Source organism: Oryctolagus cuniculus, chromosome 10 (assembly GCF_051225735.1).
Source record: "Oryctolagus cuniculus isolate XC-2025 breed Fujian yellow rabbit chromosome 10, ASM5122573v1, whole genome shotgun sequence".
Classification (NCBI taxonomy): Eukaryota; Metazoa; Chordata; class Mammalia; order Lagomorpha; family Leporidae; genus Oryctolagus; species Oryctolagus cuniculus.
Genome location: NC_142876.1, coordinates 83,454,921 through 83,474,942, shown reverse-complemented (window position 1 = coordinate 83,474,942; position 20,022 = coordinate 83,454,921). Strand labels below are relative to the sequence as shown.

Here is a 20,022-nt window from a genome sequence, read left to right as displayed (position 1 = left end):
CCTCCACTTCTTGAAGTCAATAAAGGACTTCATGTGTTCAGCACAAAATTAAAGCTGTAGACATAGACAGACACTATGGCTTTGTTTTCTGTGTGCTCAATTGTCACAGAGCTGCTTTAGTAGAATATAAAAGCAAATTGGCGTCTCATTCTAAGAAGACCAGCGAGGGACGGGTGCTGTGATGCAGCAGGTTAGGCCACCACATGGGACGCCTGCATCCCCTATTGCCAGTGCCTATTCAAATCCTGGCTACTGTGCTTTCAATCCAGCTCCTGGCTATTGCATCCTGGGAGGCAGCAGATGTTGGTTCAGGTACTGAGGCCCTGCCACCGATCTGGGAGACCCAGATGGAGTTCCTAACTTCTGGCTTCAGCCTGGCCCAGCCCCAGCCATTGTAGGCATTTGGGAAATTAAGCAGAGAATGGAAGGTATCTCTCTCACTCCGTTTCTCCCTCTTTTTTGGCCACTCAGCCTTTCAAATAAATTTAAACAATCCCAAATATATATATATATATAAAAGACGAGTGAAAGACAACTCTTAGGAACTCGCCTGTCACTGGTCAGAACAGTCCCACCCATGTGGAAATCTTGTAATTCACTTAAACATTTCTACACAATACCTCCTCTCCATCATATGTAAGAACGAGGGAAGCGAGCTCATAGACACGGAAGAACAGGACGAGGGGGATAGATATGAAGCCCAATCTCTCTCTCTCACAAACTTGATTATCTTCTTTATGTCTCTATTTCTGTTCACAGTGGTTCAAGGATTCTTTATCATCCCAATTATCCTCCTCTGGATGGACTCCAGTTATCAATGTCCCTCCTAACATGTAGGCTGATGCCCCATGGCTGCTGTTCTCTGCAGTGACTTACTGCCCTGAGGTGCTACAGGGATGTGATTAAGGATGTGGAAGATCGTGTAAAACGGCCTGAGTTCAACACAGGAACTTTACCATAGCCCAGTGCTACCGCCCTGGGTGAGTTATGAACCTCTTCTATACAGACTTCTCTTGGCTGTAAAACGGACCCTGACAATGCATTAAAGTACAACAATCCACAAAAACGTCGAAGAGCCTGGCACACAACCAGAGCTCAGTAACTTAAACATCAGGGACACTACCACTGCCACCGCCACTGCCACCGCCACTGCCACCACCACCACCCCACACTGCTGCACGAGGAGTCCAGATAGACAGCTTCAAAGCAGCATGGACAAAGAAGTGAGGACAGTTTTCCTTGGCCTTTTCTTACCACAACAAATAGCTCACTTACCACTCCATGTTTTTCCCCCATCTGAATGATGTCTTCTATTCTGGTCTCCTGCTTGACAGCCCAGCGTAACAGGTCTTCCTCCCCACTCTCTTCCATCCTTCCACCACTCCTCCTGCCGTCACTCTGCCTACCCAGGGCCTCCCACCAACAATCAGCTCTCCTGCACCTTATTTTTACCCAGAGAATCACTTTGCTACTCAGTGTATGCTCTTCTAGTTTCAAATGCAATGTCAAATGAGATTACCTTGATTTACAGCTTCCTAATCGATTCACAAATTTATTTAGTCATTCTAATTACAAGGCAAAGACTTTCCCATTTTTATTTGGTATGGTCTTCTTGCACTTAGCATCAATGTGGAAACACAGGATAAGACAGTATCAGTGGACTGATCCCCTGTTTTGACTATGTGAATTACCCTTAGAATTCATTTCAGATTCTTGGAAAGTGGGATAATTTGGTGTGTCAACCTCACTAGGTTACAGGATGCCAGAACTTTTGGTAAAACATGGTAGGAATCACCGGGGCCTCTGAAGAACAGAAAAAAAAAAAAAAAAAGGAAAGACTGGCCCTCTGTCTCTGTCTCTCTTTCCTTCCGTCTCTCTCTCTCTCTCTCTCTCTCTCTCTCTCTCTGACTGTTTAGTTGGGACATCTGTCTGCTGACCTTGGCACTCCTGGTTCTTGGGTCCGTGGACCTTCAAACTACACCACTAGCCTTCCTGACCTCCCCGCCTGCAGATGGCAGATCATGGGCTTCTCAGTCTGGGTAACTGAGTGAGTCAATACCTTCTAATCAATCTCCTTCTATCTCCTCCTCACTCTGTGTCTCTGGAGAACCCTAATAGGGAAATAAAGTAAACCTTGCCTGGATAGTACATTACTACTTAATATCAGGAAAACCACAATTTCTAGCAAGCTAACATAAAAGAAATTTAGTCTCAAATCAAGGCCTATAAACATGTTACTACAAGCCCAAAAGAAGCTCAGTGTACAGTGGGAGAGGAATTCTAACTCAGAAACATTCTGCTTTGCCACAATCCAAAACACACCACACTGACCAAGTGTCTCACTTAACATCTTTGAGGAAGATAAAGCTCTCCAGGGTAAGAACAATGGAGAAGCTGACAGAGTTCTACTTTAAGAGCTCAGGCCAAAACAGAGGATTGCCAAGTTTTAGTATTTCAAAATGCTTACTTTTGCTTAGGCTAAAAAATTAGCAAAACAAGTAATCAAATAAGTAGTAAAAAACTCCTATAAACACTAGGATTGCATTACGCACAAAAACCAATGTCAAAGGAGCACTCTGGGGTCCAAAAGGCTGATCTGCACAATTACCAAAAAAAATTTGTGAGCAAACAAAACATCCAATCTAGGAAGGAGGTGCTGGCTGAAAGAGGGCTCTGATTATTACTCAGAATACTAACAATGCCCCTGAAAAACAGATACAATGCCTCATTTCAACCTCCATTTGTTTGTGAATAATGACTTACCTGAAATTCACTCTTGCATTATCTAAGGAAAAGAATTTGCTTAGTAAAAGAGAGGAAAAAAAACCCCACAGCATTACAATACTAAGATTCTGAAGGAAATATTTAATACTTAAGGAAACAATTTTTTCCAACAACAAGACATCTCATTTACAAATACTTGATTCCTGCTGACTTCTTAATAACTACACATTGACTTCTGCTAATGAAAACAGGTGACATGCATGTGACCAAGCATTCTTTGCCTACTTCAATTACACAAAAATAATAAAATGACATGCAGGATAGTTTTTCTCTAAACAAGACTGTGATTACCAGTGATGGCTCTACTCATGTAAAATAACCACAGATACCTGTTTCATGTTATTGAGCTTCTCTTTTTAGCAAAAACTATTTCCTTTAAAAGTAGCCCACTGATTCACATGTGAAACAGAATCTATTGTGAGATCAGGTTTTAAAATAACTCCAAGGAGGAGAGGCCCTTGTTAAGGGACTTAACAATAGAAACCAGGTCACCATCTCAAGACTTTCTTTACTGTTCACAGACACAAAGGCTGGTATCAGAAGTGCGCTGTTACCAAGGAAGCTATCAGGCAACCCTGCTTTTAGGGACACATTATATTCCAGAACTAATGCAGGCTTTTCCCACCTAGTTGATCACATTAGTTGGTAGGAAAGTCCGAAGTCCGTTCAACTATCAAACTGTAATAAAACACAAACAGCCACTGGTGGCTCCACAGGACCCTGGAGACCATGGTGCTCTCCCTGGGTGGTACCGAGGCAAAGCAGCTGAAGAACAGCAGGAAGGAAATGATGGATGGTGTGCTCAGATTCCCCATGTCCTAACTGCACTTGTCAGGTGTCAAAGGTGTGTATAGCAGGGGCCAGATTTAACAATGGAAATCCAACTGGGGCAGGGTGGGGGTGCTCATTACCTCACTTTCAAATCCAGCAACAGTGTGTAACTGGGCACTGTTTTGCTGGTTTTTAGAATCTGTGTTACAAGAAAAAAGCAGCTGGTAACTGGTTACTGCGTGCTAGCCTGGGAATTCTTTCTGGGCAGCACGGGTCTTGCATTGCCGAGGACAGCCCTCTAGTCGATAACACTCACTGATGTCCACCAAGGCCTGGAGAGGCGAGCTCAAACGCAGTGGTGAAACGCTGGACAAAGAGCCGTGAAGCAAAGGAAACTTTCTGTGGCCGGTGGTGGAGGTGCCAGCTGTGCAATACTGCTCATCCATTCCAGATCTGTTACTTATTTTTACATCTCATGCCCTCTCTCATGTCTGGAGTTTCCCTCCTCTCTACACCCTCAAGTCCTGCCTGAAAGCTTCATTACAGTTTCTTCTCATGTTCTCTCTAGGCGTAAGTACCCCTCACAAACACATACACTAGGTTCTAAGCCTCTGGTTTTACATCATGCCACCTCACTTCATCATCTTGTCTGTTGTATCCCTTTGGTTCCCCCACTGGAATACACACACATATAAACAGAGCTGTCCAGTGAGCACATGACATAGGTATCTCCCAGCATCTAAATTTCCTGAGGGCAGAACAAGACCCTTCGTTACTTTTGTAATACCCCGACCCAGAAGATCCTTCCTACTACATGAAACTTAGAGGCTGCGGTTGTTTTCAAATATTTATTTCTTTGAAAGGCAGAACAAAAGAGAGAGACAGTCAGCAAGTGAGCCAGAAAGACAAAGAGATCTAACACCTACTGGTTCATTCCCCAAATGCCCACAATAGCCCAGGCTAGGCTAGGCAGCTTCACCTTCTGGACAAAAGAAATGAATTAAACTGAGGAAGGAGTCAAGTCTTCTGAGTTTTCTTAGCTTCTTAAAATCCTTCAACTAGGTAAGAAAATAAAACTGAGATGGAATCCTGTTATGTTGGACCCTTTTACCCTAAGTTAGGAGAGACTCAGTCCATCCTATTGTCTGTCTTCTTTGCTGTACTTTGGAACGGAAGTAGGGATGGGAGGTGGAAACAGTTACTAGCCATTTTCCTTAGTAAAAGTTCAAAAAACCTTTATCACTGATTCACATAGTACAACACATTAGTAATCAAACAGTACTTTTTACACTTTGTGTTTCCGTGTGAGTGCAAACTGTTGAAATCTTTACTTAATATACACTAAATTGATCTTCTGTATATAAAGATAATTGAAAATAAATCTTGATGTGAATGGGATGGGAGAGGGAGCGGGGGATGGGAGGGTTGCGGGTGGGAGGGAAATTATGGGGGATGAGAAGGCCACTGTAATCCAAAAGCTGTACTTTGGAAATTTATATTTATTAAATAAGTTAAAAAAAAAAAACCTTTATCACTGTACTAAAAATCCTAAAGTTCACTTCCAAGTAAAAGTACTTCACATAGCTTCCCCAAACCCAACTACGTGAGTTTTAAAATACTTAGCTGGAAACCACTTCCTTTTAGTGTATTAAAAGGAGGATATTATTATGTCTCATAAGTTATAGTGGAGTCTAAGAGCTCACAAAAGATGTATCAGCCTTGGGTTCTTCTTTAAATACAATTAAGTTTCAAAAAGGAAAGAAGGGGGAGGAAGGAAGGGAAGGGGGGGAAGCAAAAACACTTTTGAGAAGCAATAACAAAGAACAGCCCTTGTTTAGACTGCTGAGAACAATTCTCTTAGTTTTTTTTATTCCTCCCTCTCTCCCTCCCTTCTTCCTTCCTTCCTTTCTTGAACCAAAGAGGAGACAGGGAGACAGGGGCAAGGGGAGTGGGTGAGAGGACAGGGCGGGGTAGTGGTGGTGGGAAGAATTACTATGCTCCCGATATTAAAAAAAAATACTTAGCTTGAGGGACTGGTATTGTGGCGTAGCAGGTGAAGTTACCTGTGACACCAGCATCCCATGTAGGCACTGGTTTGTGTACCAGCTGCTCCACTTCCAATCTAGCTTCCTGCTAATGGTCTGGGAAAAGCAGCAGAAGATGGCCCAAGTGCTTAGGCTCCCTGCATCCCTGCAGGAGACCTGGAAGAACCTCCTGACTTAGGCCTTGCCCAGCTCTGGCTGTCGCCGCCCCCTGGGGCAGGGGAGGAAGGAGGTGAACCAGCATGTGGAAGATCTCCCTGTGCTTCCTTTGCTCTGTAGTTGGCTTTCAAATAAACAAATAAATAAATCTTAAAAAAAAAAAAATCTTAGCTTGAACGCTAATTGAAGTTTAATTTCCCATTTCATTTATCAATTGTGACCTACTATATGCTTGAAATGGGCTGAAAAGACCAATTTTATTCCAGTAAAATTTCAGATGGGAGTTGTGATGCCCACTCACTAACAAGGAGACAGGGGTTAGTGTGGAGGGGGGAGTATCCTTTCTAGTCATATCAGAGTATTAGAGGGGCCCAGGTTCACCTGGCTCAGGAATCTCTCTTTTTTCTTTGAGTTGCTGTGTGAGGAAGAAAGGCTATTTCTTCCCAAGGAGAACTCAGAAATGAGGTGGCAACTAAGTAGTGGGGCAAGGAGAATCTACCACATTAGCTGATTAAGCAAACTGCTCAAATACCCAAGGAAATTAATAATAAACCCAGAGATTGAGTGAATTAAATTTCAGGTCTGAAGACTAAACAAGGTCACATTAGCCAGGGGGAGAGGTACAGGACTTAGAAAAAAAGGGTACACATATATGCTTAGCTAAGTCTTATCTATAAAACACACCTGGTTAACTGTCTACTTGCCAGTTTGATAATTTGCTTAATTTTTGCTCATATGAAGAAACCGTAATGAAAAAGCTTCCTATCCCTATGGGAAGCTTGTCTAATTGAACCTGAGGACAAATCTGAGAGGCTACCACACAGATCTCGAGGTTGACGAAGTACGTGAGAAGGAATGGGTCTCGGCCAGCGCCGCGGCTCACTAGGCTAATCCTCTGCCTAGCAGCGCCGGCACACCGGGTTCTAGTCCCGGATGGGGCGCCGGATTCTGTCCCGGTTGCCCCTCTTCCAGGCCAGCTCTCTGCTGTGGCCAGGGAGTGCAGTGGAGGATGGCCCAGGTGCTTGGGCCCTGCACCTCATGGGAGACCAGGAAAAAAGCACCTGGCTCCTGGCTCCTGCCATCGGATCAGCGCGGTGTGCCGGCTGCAGCGCGCCGGCCACGGCAGCCATTGGGCTCCTGGCTCCTGCCATCGGATCAGCGCGGTGCGCCAGCTGCAGCGCGCCAGCCGCGGCGGCCATTGGAGGGTGAACCAACGGCAAAGGAAGACCTTTCTCTCTGTCTCTCTCTCTCTCACTGTCCACTCTGCCTGTCAAAAAAAAAAAAAAGGAATGGATCTCAGGAGCACTGATCTTGAAATCCCAAACCATTAAAGTGCAAGTAATTGCTATATGTGCATGCACAGCAAATGCAATGATAGTTAGAAATCCCTTTGAAAAGCAAAAATAGTACACATACACAAAAAGGATTACGATATTTGTTGCTGCCTTACAGAATCATGAACTGAGATGAGCTAAAATAAGCTCAAATTAAAATTATGTATAGGGTACCTAACAGAAAGAGGTGTTTAAGTTATTTTTCAACTCATGGGTTGGGAGAGGAGGAAGGCCAGTGGTGATATGCTATAATGGTGAGGGAGAGGAGCAGATGATGGTCAAGTCTGAACACAAAGCCAATGTCTCATTTTTAAAATTCATTTCCTTTATAGTTCGTTTTTGTGTGTGAATATACACGGGAATGCATGCAGGGTTCCTTTCTTTCCTATTTTCATTCCACATCAGAGGGCAAGAGAAGTATATCCAGGAGGGGCTAGGACACTTTCTAGGTCTTGTCAGCTGTTAGGTTGGTCTTTTAGAAGTAATCGATCGATCTATCTATAAATCTGTGCATAGTTTACTTGTATTTCTGACTGAAGCAGAACAGGCTCTAGGCTGAGGCCAGGATGTGGCACAGCGGCTAAGATGCGCTTGGAACAACGCTATTTTGTATAGGAGAGCCTGGCTCAAGCCCTGGCCCCTGGCTTCTGGAACCTGACTCCTGCAAATACGCATCAGGGAAGGCAGCAGGTGGTGGCTCAGGTACTACCCTGCCAACCGTGTGGGAGAACTGGACTGAGTTCTGGGCTCCTGGCTCCAGGCTGGGCCCACTCCTTGCCACTGTGTGCATTTGGGGAGTAGTTTGCAAGCAGAAGATCTCTCCCTAACTTTCAAAGAAAATGAAGATAAATGAAGCAATAAATGTTTTTTAAAACGGGAAGACTTTAGGTATATCCTATCACACTCAACTTGCTTTCCGCCATGTTTGCTTGTGAGGTTGAACTACAGTAGTAGCTCATTTCCACAGGGTGGTGCAGCTATAGCTGACAAGGAGTCACCGTTCTAATTCTCAGTAAACCACAAGAGCACTTGCAGGAGAACAGCCTGCTCCTTGTATACTGATTTAGACTCAAACAATGCACTTCTAGGATCTTTCAATAATTATTTTCCTTTTGAACGAAACATTCTGATCATAAGCTTCAAAGGCTATGTACCCCAATCTTCTGCATCGAATGCAGGTTGCTCTGGGATGAAGCAGAAAATATGTATTATTAACACAAGCAGTTGCTAACGGTAGTAATGATCATATGTTATCTCCACCATACAGCGATAATGGGTTTTTATTATTAAAGCAAGTTGTGGCCTTTATTTATAAACATCAGTTAAGTCAGAGAAAATGAAAATGCAAAATTACTGTACAGCTCAAATTACAGCAGCTCTTAAGAATCAGTGGGGAGGCCGGCGCCGCGGCTCACTAGGCTAATCCTCCGCCTAGCGGCGCCGGCACACCGGGTTCTAGTCCCGGTCGGGGCGCCGGATTCTGTCCCGGTTGCCTCTCTTCCAGGCCAGCCCTCTGCTGTGGCCAGGGAGTGCAGTGGAGGATGGCCCAGGTGCTTGGGCCCTGCACCCCATGGGAGACCAGGAAAAGCACCTGGCTCCTGGCTCCTGCCATCGGATCAGCGCGGTGCGCCGGCCGCAGCGCGCCGGCCGCGGCGGCCATTGGAGGGTGAACCAACGGCAAAGGAAGACCTTTCTCTCTGTCTCTCTCTCTCACTGTCCACTCTGCCTGTCAAAAAAAAAAAAAAAAAAAAAAAAAAAGAATCAGTGGGGAGACTGCATGCATCATCTTATAGATCAACAAGAATATACATTCTTTTGGCCCAGTGTTACACATATGCGATTCTAATTTGCAAAAATAGAAAATCAAGTCAAAGTAAACATGCTCTGATGAAGTGATTTTTTAAAAAGAAAACAGGTCTGAAAAGTAAACAATTTTTCTTTAAAATAACCAAGAACAAACAAGAGAATGCTGCACATTCTTCTCCATTATGATTGCTTTACTTAAATAACCTTGCTTACAGACAAATACACAGGCAGCCAAATGGAACTTACACTAACCATTTAATATAGTTTAGCATTTGTTTCCTCTTGAATTTTAGACTGAGGCTCTATTAATACCATCTGTAACCCAAGTGTATGAAAAATAGCATCTCCCAAAAGTGGCCTTGAAATTGTATTTGCTGTCAGAAGAGATGCATATGTTCTAGTAGTAAATCTGGTACTTGGGAGACTATTCCATTTAGTCTGACCAATTCCGAAAGGAAAATATGTGTATGTACGTGTACATGGAGAGAGAGAGAGAGAGAGAGAGAGAGAGAGAGAGAGAGAGAAACACAAATGCAAACCTGAGTTGTGAGCATCATAATAAAGACAGGTAATGTACTTAAATCTCAGTGAAGTATTTCAGGTAATTTTAAGAACAAGAGTTCAAATGTAGGAAAAAAGTAAAACTTAATTTTTGTGACACAAAGCTACTGCACTAATAACAAATGAACAGGAAAATAAACAAAACCTTCATTTGTTTCAATTCTTGCAGGAAAAAAACAAGCTGGTCCCAAACAATGTCAATCAGCAGCAGCTCACCAGCCTTCTGCTGGCACCCAAAGCAGTGCGGCCTACAGCTGACCCCAAAGAAGAGCCCCACTAAGGAGGTGGACTCAGGTGTCATGAGAAGTGCAAGCATGCTAGACAATGGACTGGAACAGAGGGGAAACCATCACTGAGAAGGGCAGACAGCAAAGGATCAACGAATAGCAGTGACAAAGATCCTACCCCCCCAAAAATCCAAAGATCGACACAGAAGGAAGGATCTGCATTTGGGGAGAACAAAATAGCAGTGATGTGCTAGTGCAGTGTGTCCTCTCAACTACGTTAGGACTCTTACTAAAACATCACAAAACCACCATTGATACCACTACTATGCAATTACAAGGTACTTTTCATTTGCAAGTTCTGGGTAAAAAACTTCCCAGTATTTTGTACAAAAATTTCAATTTTTCCAAAAAGTTGCAAGGAATGATGACTGCTATAAAAATTTTAAATGCTACATATGTAATCTTGAACCCAAGTCACATATTTTCTTGGAAGTTATTTAATTACAAAGGAACAAATCACAATTCTTACTGAAAATCAAACAGCTCTCAAATGCTACACACTTCTAAACACCTACATATACCATGCCCTTTTCCTTTTTCTTCTTTTTTCCACTTTTTCCCTTTAAGTATTTCTCAGTGGTAAAATAATAAAAGGGGATCTTCAAAAAGTTCACGGAAAATGCAGATTATAAAAATCATGTCTGGACTTAAAAAAATGTTTGGCAGAAAAATAAGCTATCTTTTAATTCTATTTCACACAAATGTTTTTGAAATCCCCTGGTAGATAATCTCAATAAGGAACAGCCAAACACAGTACTAACATTTGAAAACACAGGGCATCATTACCTTACATAGTTACTTTCAGTACCTTTCTAGGGATGAAGGGAAGATTAATAACAAGTGTAACTGGAAAAACAAAAAAAAAACAAAAACAAAAACAAAAAACAAACAAACAAACAAACAAAAAAAAAACCACCTTTGTGCAGGAAAACGGAGATCAAGGGGCCAGCACTGTGGTACAGCAGGTTAAGCCACAGCCTGCAGCACCTACATCCCATACGGGTGTCAATTTGAGTTACTGCTCCACTTCTGATTCAGCTCCCTGCTAGTGAGCCTGGGAAGGCAGCAGAAGATGGTCCAAGTTCCTGGGCCCCTCACCCACTCGGGAGATCTGGAAGAAGCTCCTGGCTTCAGCCTGGACCAGCCCCGGTCTTTGTGACCATTTGGGGAGTGAACCAGTGAGTGGAAGATCCCTCTCTCTGTCCCTCCTTCTCTCTCTCTCTCTCTCTCTCTCTGTAACTCTTGTCTTTCAAATAAATAATCTGATTGAGTGAGAGAGAGAGAGCGAGCGAGCAGCAGATCCCAAGACAGAAGCTGCGATCTCTTAGAACCTAACCTTCGATTACCGCTTGTTAGAAGGGGACACTGCATCCAACCCTGCAGGCAAAGGGAGAGGGAACTACACAAGAGTTTGATCACCAGGAGATGGGGATCAATCATTCAGAAGCTGCTGCCTACAAATAATGTCCTCTGATCAACATCATCTTGCATTCAAAATGTTGGTATTCTTGAAAAGACAAAATAGATGGTTTATAAGGCCAAATGCTGTGATGATTTTTTTTAAAAGTACCTGATATAAACACTGTCCTTGAGGGTTAGAGGGATTAGCCCAGCTTATTCTTGGAATAGTTGCAGGGTCCTATTCGATAATACATGATGACGGATGTTTTCACTCATAAACAGAATAGTCCTCAATTTTTTAGGAGCCCTCAATTATTTACATTTGAGAGAGAGAATCTTTTCTATCCATTGGTTTACTCCACAAATGCCAGCAACAGCTGGGGTTGGGCCAGGCCAAAGTCAGGAGCCTGGAACCAGGGTCTCCAAAGTCGGTAGCGAGAACCTTAGCCATCACCTGCTGTCTCCCAGCATCTGCATTAGCAGGAAGCCGAAATCAAAAACAAGAGCTGGGACTCTGAACCAGGTACTCTGATACGGGACACAGGCACCCCAAGACGCGTCTTATCTGCTGCACCAAATGCCAACCTCCAGAGTCCAGTTTTATTACCAGGATACCTTTCCTTCATTAACAACAAAACAAAACAAATAAGGGGCTTTTATAAAATATGGGACAGATTATAAAACATGCATTTTGGTATACAGAGTTTCATGCAATGGGAAATTTGAGTGTAAAGTTCTGAAGGTATAATAATGATCAAGATGAAAGACTAGGGGCAGGTGCTGTGGCACAGTGGGTTAAGCAACGGCCTGTTGTGCTAGCATCCCACAAGGACACTGGTTCAAGTCCTGGCTGCTCCACTTCCAATCCAGCTTCCTGCTAATGTGCTTGGGAAAGCAGCAGAATACGGCTTCAGTCCCTGAGTCCCTGCACCCCTGTGGGAAATCCAGAAGAACTCCTGGCTCCTTGCTTCAGCCTGGCTTAGTCTTGGTTGTTGCAGCCATTTAGGAAGTGAACCAGTCAACAGAAAATCTCTGTCTCTCCTCCTCTCTGTAACTCTGCCTTTCAAATAAATAAATCAATCTTAAAAAAAAAAAAAGTGAAAAACCATCATAATTAACTTAATGGCTACCACTAATGAGCCCCTATAAAATCTCATTTCTCATTTTAGTGATAAAGAAACTGATGCTAATACACTGGAATGTTTCTCAAGTCATGGGACTTAACTTCTGCGTTGGAGTATGAATTGGGTTTAGCAACTCATTCCCGCTGAAAAGGAAAAGCAAAGGGATGTATTATCTCCTTGAGATTAGGCCATCCAAAGCCTGGCTTCTGTACTGAGTGCAGTCTCTTGTCATGTCCTTATAAGCAGCTGTGTGGAAAGGACCTCCAGGCCAGGAATTACAGCCTCCTGCACATACACATCTGTGACTTTCAAAATGTTTACTCCAAACACTTCAGAGACCGCAAACCCCATCAGCAGCTTAACCATAACCTCATAAGCGATCTGGAGACAGAACCACCCAGCTAAGCTACTCCTGTCCTGAGCCTTGGCAGATCTAACTGATGGTAAGTGTTGTTTCAAACTGCTGCATTCTAGGGTGGGCTCTTACAGAGCATTACATAACTAACATATAAAGTATCTGCATAAATGACACAGCTGCAGAGCTGGAGTTCAAGCTCTCAACCACTTCAGTTCACTGGCTGTGAAGAAAGGAGAGGGCAGGGAAGAAATCTAGAAAAGTAACTTTCAAAAGGGCTTCCTCTGTTTTCAAAGAGAAATCAAGGGACGAACATACTGATTTTTTATCTGTCCCCCTTTCCAAATCATAAATAAAAATACTGTGGTCACCATTACCCAACATATCTGATTCTACAATATCTAAAATATCTGTCAAATCAGAGTCCTTTAAAAAATGGTATGATTGGGGCCACCACCGTGGTGCAGTGGGTTAACCCGATGCCTGCGGCGCCAGCATCCCATATGGGCGTTGGTTCTAGTCCCGGCTGCTCCTCTTCCAATCCGGCTCTCTGCTGTGGCCTGGGATAGCAGTGGAGGATGGCCCAGGTGCTTGGGCCCCTGCACCCACGTGGGAGACCAGGAGGAAGTTCCTGGCTCCTGGCTTCGGATTGGTGCAGCTCTGACCGTTGCAGTCACCTGGGGAGTGAACCAACAGAAGGAAGACCTTTCTCTCTGTCTCTCCTTCTAATGGTCTGTAACTCTACCTTTCAAATAAACAAATAAAATCTTAAAAAAAATTAAAAATGTGTGATTAAAAAAAAAGAAAAAAGAAACATACAACCATGTTGTCCCAAACACAGCAGAATTCACTGGTACATTGGATCCCAGGTATGGTATCCAGACCAGCAACAGCCTAGAGCTAGTTACACACGCACATGCTGGGTTCCCAGCCCAGGACACTGAGTTAGAATCTTTGAAGCTATGCTGGAGCACACTTGTCAGCTGCTATTCATGTAAGCTGCTCTACATTTAAGGCCCCTGTGAAGATGACAGTGCCTTTCCTACAGTTTTGTGCATATTCCTTGTTAAAAGCCTTTTTCCACATGACAGCAAAGGCTTTGGGTGGCCCTCCGCCTAATTCAAATGTTTAAGGAGATTGAATTACTAAATGCCAACCCACATAAATGTAAAGTTCTTTCCCACAGAGACTTTGGGATGAATCGAATGCTTCTTTTCATCAACTGCTTGGCAAGCAGTATGGCTTTCTTTTTCATATACAGCTACACTAATGCTAAACATATTTATTCACAACTTGACAAGAAATACTGCCCTGTAATTAATCATTTCCCATTCTCCAAGCGGACAAAAATACATGCTGCAAAAGTACATCCTCGTCTTATTATAAGACTCACACACCTACATAACAGATTCATTCACTAACTACATATATACAGGTACTTTTTTTCCCCTAAAGATTTACTTATTTATTTGAAAGAGTTACAGAGAGAGACAGAGACAGAGACAGAGAGAGAGAGAAAGAGAGAGAGAGAGAGATTATCCATCCTCAGATGACCAGAGCAGCAGCGAGGCCGGGGCCAGGAGGAGATAACAGCCAGGAGCTTCATCTGGGTCTCCCATGTAGGTGGCAGGGGCCCAATCACTTGGGCCATCTTCTGCTGCTTTCCCCAGGCCATGATCAGGGAGCTGTATCAGAAGTGGAGCAGCTCAGACATGAACCTATGCTGAGGGGAATACCAGCATCATCAGTGGAGGCTGTACCCGATACACCACGATGCCAGCCCAGTGAGGTACTTTTAAGGCAAAACAATGCCAGATACTCAAGATGTGTTGGTCATCAAAAGGCGATTCATTTTCAAAAGAAAATATAACTGAAAAAAAAATCACTACTCACCCCAATTATTTTTAAAAAATGCTTTCTTTTATTTGAAAGGTAGAATGACAGACAGATCCTCTATCAGTTTGTTCACCACTCCCCAAATGGTCACAATAGGCAGGCCTGGGCCAAGCAAAAGCCAGAAGCCCAGAGCTCTATCTGTGTCTCCTACATATGTGGCAGGGACCTAAACACGTCGGCCATCTTCTGCCTGCCTTTCTAGGCACATCAGCAGGAAGCTGGATCAGAAGAAGAGCAGCCAGGACTTGAACCAGGCATTCTCATAAGGGATGTGGGTGTCACCATTGGTGGCTTAGCCTGCTAAGCCACAATGCCAGCCCCCATCCTTACTATTTTCAAATTTGAGTTCTTAAAACCTGGCTATCTATTAATTGCATACTTCCATTAATGCAGTTCTTTATGAGATGCAAATTTTAAAATAATCACCTATGTTTGAGGAAGAACATGGATAAAGTGAAAAGATTAAGATTAGTTTCTTAAATTGGTTATAAAACATTCATCACTAACAATTAGCTAATGAAAATAGACTTCTTCGGTTCACTAGTTTTATTTAATCTGTATTCTTACAACTTGGATGTTAACATGAATCGCTTTCAACTGGCTAAAACATGTTAAACTTCAAGGTCAATAAAATTGAGTTAATTTAAAAAAAAAAAACCACTTTATGTGCTCATTTTTAAGATTTCCACCACATTTCCCAAAAGTAATAATACTGTAAGTACCAGAAACTACTACAATTAAACACAAAACTCACTTTAAAGTGAACCCCAACAATGAGAGCAAATATTATCAAGTCATTACAACAAAGCAACTGTTTGCATATAACAGAGAATATTCTGCAAGTATGCAAGAGTGGGCTTTTTCCTTCCCCCACCATCTTTTCAGTACTCAAGGTACAATGATTACATGGCAACCCTGGATTAGAGAGTTAGCAACAAAAATCTGTAAGCCCCTGTTCTGAATGTGCTCATAAAAGGACGGGCAGGTGAGAGGGGAGGTGTGCTGGGCTGGAGGGAGCAGCTTAGCTTGCATTTGGCAAGAGCAGAAAGAGATCCAACAGGAGGAAGATACCTGAGCAGGAAACTGGACTTCCACCATGGGAATACTGGGTCATTAATGAACTATATTCCAAATCAACATTGGAAAAGAAAGAAAAATTCTCAAACAATATTTTTTTAATAAGTAGAAAACAGTTATTCATAGTTTTTGCAATTTTATGTACAACGATTGATCAGAAATACACACCAAACTTCACAGACACATAGTTTATGAAGTTTAAGAAAAAAACTGGGAAACAATGTACAATATAATATATACCCATATGGACTTGGTAATAAATTACTACACATTCATTTTATGGAATACTGCTGTCACTGGCTAATGCCCTGAGCAGCTCAGGAGTCCTGACTGAGGGAGCGCATTTGGCGCAGCAGTTAACACGACATTTGGGACACCGGCACCCCATCTCAGAGTGCCTGGTTTGTCTTCGGCTCCATAGCTTCTGATCCAGCACCATGTTAATGCATGTCCTGGGAGGCAGCAGATGATGGCTCAACTACTTGAGGTCCTGCCACTCAAGTGGGAGACCCACTCAAGTGGGAGAATGAGTTCTGTCCTGGTGGCACAGCCTTGGCTGTTACAGGGTTTAAAAAGATTTATTTGAAAGGTAAAGTTACAGAGAATGGAGGAAAGACAGAAAGAGAGTGATCTTCCATCTGCTGGTTCAATCCCCAATGGCCAGGGCTGGGCCAAGTTGAAGCTAGGAGTCCAGAGCCTCTCCTGGGTCTCCTAGGTGTGTGCAGGAGCCTAAGCACTTGGGTCATCTCCCACTGTTTTCCCAGGTGCATTAGCAGGGAGCTCGACTGGAAGTGGAACAGCTGGGTCCATATGGGATGCCAACAGGGCAATTGGAGACTTACTCTGCTACGCTACAACGCTGGCCCCAAAATAAACCTTAAAGTAAGTCTTGATTGTGACTTATTTCTCTTTCCAGGCCCTAAAAGCATGCGATGTTCTCCAAAGTTGTCTTTCAGGTTTTCAATTCCACTCCAGGGAGAAATGCAATCACCACTTGCCCAGGACTGGTCTAAACCCTATGGCAAGAGCATCACCTGCCCAGATGGGTCGAATAAAGTATCCAAAGGCTTCCCTTCGTCATCTGAATACTAGGATCTCAGCTCCAGGAGGAGCTTAACCATTACTTCTATAACCTACAACTTATATTAGAACATATTTCTGAGGCCGGCGCCATGGCATAGTGGGTAAAGCCACCGCCTGCAGTGCCAGCATCCCATATGGGTACCAGATCAGGTCCCACTTGCTCTGCTTCTGATCCAGCTCTCTGCTACGGCCTGGGAAAGCAGCAGAAGACAGCCCAAGTCCTCAGGCCCCTTGCACCCGTGTGGGAGACCAGGAAAAAGCTCCTGACTTCAGATTAGCATAGCTCCAGCAATTGTGGCCATCTAGGGGAGTGAACCAGTAGATGGAAGACCTCTCTCTCTGTCTCTATCTCTGTCTCTCTCTCTGCCTCTCCCTCTCTGTAACTCTGCCTTTCAAATAAATAAATTTAAAAAATAAAATAAAACAAAGGAAATGCTATGTAAACAGCTGTTATACTGTATTGTTTAGGAATAACTACAAGAAAAAAGTTTTTACATATTCAGCACAGATGTCATTTTTTAAAGAGTATTTGCAATCCTAAATTGGTTGAACCCATAGATGTGGGCCGGTGCCACAGCTCACTAGGCTAATCATCCGCCTGCGGCGCTGGCACACCGGGTTCTAGTCCCAGTTGGGTCCTGGTTGCCCCTCTTCCAGGCCAGCTCTCTGCTATGGCCTGGGAGTGCAGTGGAGGATGGCCCAAGTGCTTGGGCCCTGCACCCCATGGGAGACCAGGAGAAGCACCTGGCTCCTGGCTTTGGATCAGCGTGATGCGCCGGCCGCGGTGGCCATTGGAGGGTGAACCAATGGCAAAAGGAAGACCTTTCTCTCTGTCTCTCTCTCTCTCACTGTCCACTCTGCCTGTCCAAAAAAAAAAAAAAAAAAAGAATGAACCCATAGATGTGGAATTCATGGCTACAAAGGCCTGACTGTACTTTTAAGCTGCTGAGGCTCTTCACGAGCATTCTGCATCATGTTCAGGGAAGAAGAAAAAAAAAAAAACTTTTTCTTTTAGTGGGAAGGCTCTAATCGAGCCGGCTGGGAGTCTGTGTCGCTGCTGATTGCTGATTCTGGTAGAAAAAAGACCTGAAATTTCACTAATGTAGTAATGACCGACCAACACACAGGCTGAGGGACACAAAGACACTAACGTGGTGAACATTTCTTGCTTTTGTGTTTTTAGAGAAACACATCACTGTACATTTACTTTGTAGAAATGATGTTCTTTATGGTATTGTCTAAATTCTAAGAATAAAAAAATTTTATTTAAAAAAAGTTTAATGGAGAGATTGAAGTCCAATCTACAGCCAGGCCTGCTTTGGTAAACCATGCTGAGTAATGTCGGGGTAAAGCATGCTTCAGCATGTTCCCTCACCCCCCACCTGCTGGGAATATATCAATGTCTTCCAAAAGCAATAACGAAGCCCACATCTAAGCACTAGAAAAGCAGTAAGTTTTCCCTTGGATCTTAGCTTTCATAGGTTTTTGAGGAAAGTCTGACCATGGAGACAGGTGATTTAACGTGCAGCAGCTTAACGATGGCCACAGGAAGTTTAAAAGCTGAAACACTGGCGAACTGTAAGCCACTGTTATGACAATGGCATCTCATATTGGAGTGTGGGTTCAAGTTCCAGCTGCCCCACATCCAATCCAGCTAATCAAACTGGGAAGGCAGCAGGTGCTAGCCTAACCTGGGCCCCATCACCCATGTGGAATATCCACATGGGGTTTCTGGTTCTTGGATTCAATGTGGCCTTTCTCTGGCTATTGCAGCTGTTTGGGGAATGAACCAGAAGATGGATGGAAGAGCTTTCTCTGTCTCTCCCCTCTCCTTTGCCCTGTCTTTCAAATGAATAAGTAAATAAATTGTAAAAATAAATGAATAAAAAAATGAATCAAAAAAATCTATTTTCATTCTGCAGCCCTACAAAGAACGGGGGTCAACAATTTAATTTATGGAAAAATTAGGCCACTGTTTTTTAATTTTAAGATTTGTTTATTTCCGTGAAAGACAGAGTACATAGAAAAAGGGAGGAGAGAAAGAGAGTGATCTTCCATCCACTGGTTCACTCCTCAAATGGCAACCACTGAGGCTTGGCCAGGCTGAAGCAAGGAGCCTGGAACTCCACTCCGGTCTCCTACATGGGTGGCAGAGGAAAACTACTTTGGACATTTTCCACTGCTTTCACAGGAGCACTAGCAGAGATCTGGATCAGAAGTTGAACAGCCGGGACTCGAACCAGAGCTCACCTAGGGTGCTGGTGCCACAGCAGGCAGCCTAACCTGATGAGCCACAACGCTGGCTCCCAGGTCACTTACTGTTGTTTCTTCAGTAACCTCTCTTCCTATAGACGTCCTGTGAATAGCTCTCTGGCTTTTTCCTTTCTGGTCACTCTATCTAATGCACAATCTGCCTTTTATTTACTGAATATTAAAAATTAATAGCATTATTTGGAAAATAAGATCAATAAGAAAAAAGTATCAATTTACATAAACTGAATAAAATAAATAAAAATACACTTATTAAATTCTAGTTAGATATGTCCTATTTCTGGCTCAGATCCAAACTGCTAAATCATATTAGCACTAAAAGACTGCTGAATTTCAAGAATTAAACAACTGAGGAGGGAATAAACTTCTAATTATTTTCTTTTTTTTTTTCAAAGATTTACTTATTTATTTGAAAGCAGAGTTACAGAGAGGAAGGGGCAGAGAGGCAGAGAGAGAGAGAGAGAGAGAGAGAGAGATCTTCCATCCGTTGGTTCACTGCCAGATGGCCATGATGGCCAGAGATGTGCTGATCCAAAGCCAGGAGCCAGGAGCTTCTTCCATGTCTCCCATGTGGGTGCTTCTACTGCTTTCCCAGGCTATTGCAGAGAGCCAGATCAGGACTTGAACTGGTGTCCATATGGGATGCTGGCGCTGCAGGTGGTGGCATTACCCGCTACGCCACAGAGCTGACCCACTTGTTTTCCAGTAACATATTGTAGAAAGTCTCAAAGATACAGAGAAATTGAAAAACAAAAAACAAACAAAACACTGAAGGGTAAACACTCCTGTATTCATTACCTAAATATCAGCAGTTAGCAGCGGCTGTTTCCTTTCTCACATGACCATCCTTCTATCCATCCCTCTACCAAAGAGAGAGCCAAGGATATTTAACAGCGTTAGTTAACTACCTAGAGTTCTCTCAGTCATCACCAGGTCCCACTGCACAGTTCTGGAAACACTGTTCTGCGAGATGGCATTATTTCGTAACTCCTTTACCCATCTGGGAAGGCTTGTTAACTTATCTGGCCTGTGACCGTCTTTCTTCCTGATAATATACAGGTGCACAACTAA

At 43.3% G+C, this 20,022-nt stretch overlaps 1 protein-coding gene across 4 annotated transcripts in view; it reads right to left on the bottom strand.

The window, feature by feature from the left end:
* The window catches only part of SUCLG2 (succinate-CoA ligase GDP-forming subunit beta), a 295,805-nt gene that overhangs the window by 47,539 nt on the left and 228,244 nt on the right, over positions 1 to 20,022 (bottom strand). For 2 of the 4 annotated variants that reach the window (XM_089305438.1, XM_089305439.1), the window contains one exon: positions 8,353 to 8,816. The exons of the other annotated variants lie outside the window; for them this stretch is intronic. In XM_089305438.1, the coding sequence (XP_089161564.1) occupies positions 8,505 to 8,816 (312 nt within the window). In that variant the 3' untranslated portion in view covers positions 8,353 to 8,504. Of the gene's footprint in view, positions 1 to 8,352; positions 8,817 to 20,022 lie in introns of those variants that run through there. 4 annotated transcript variants of the gene reach the window in all.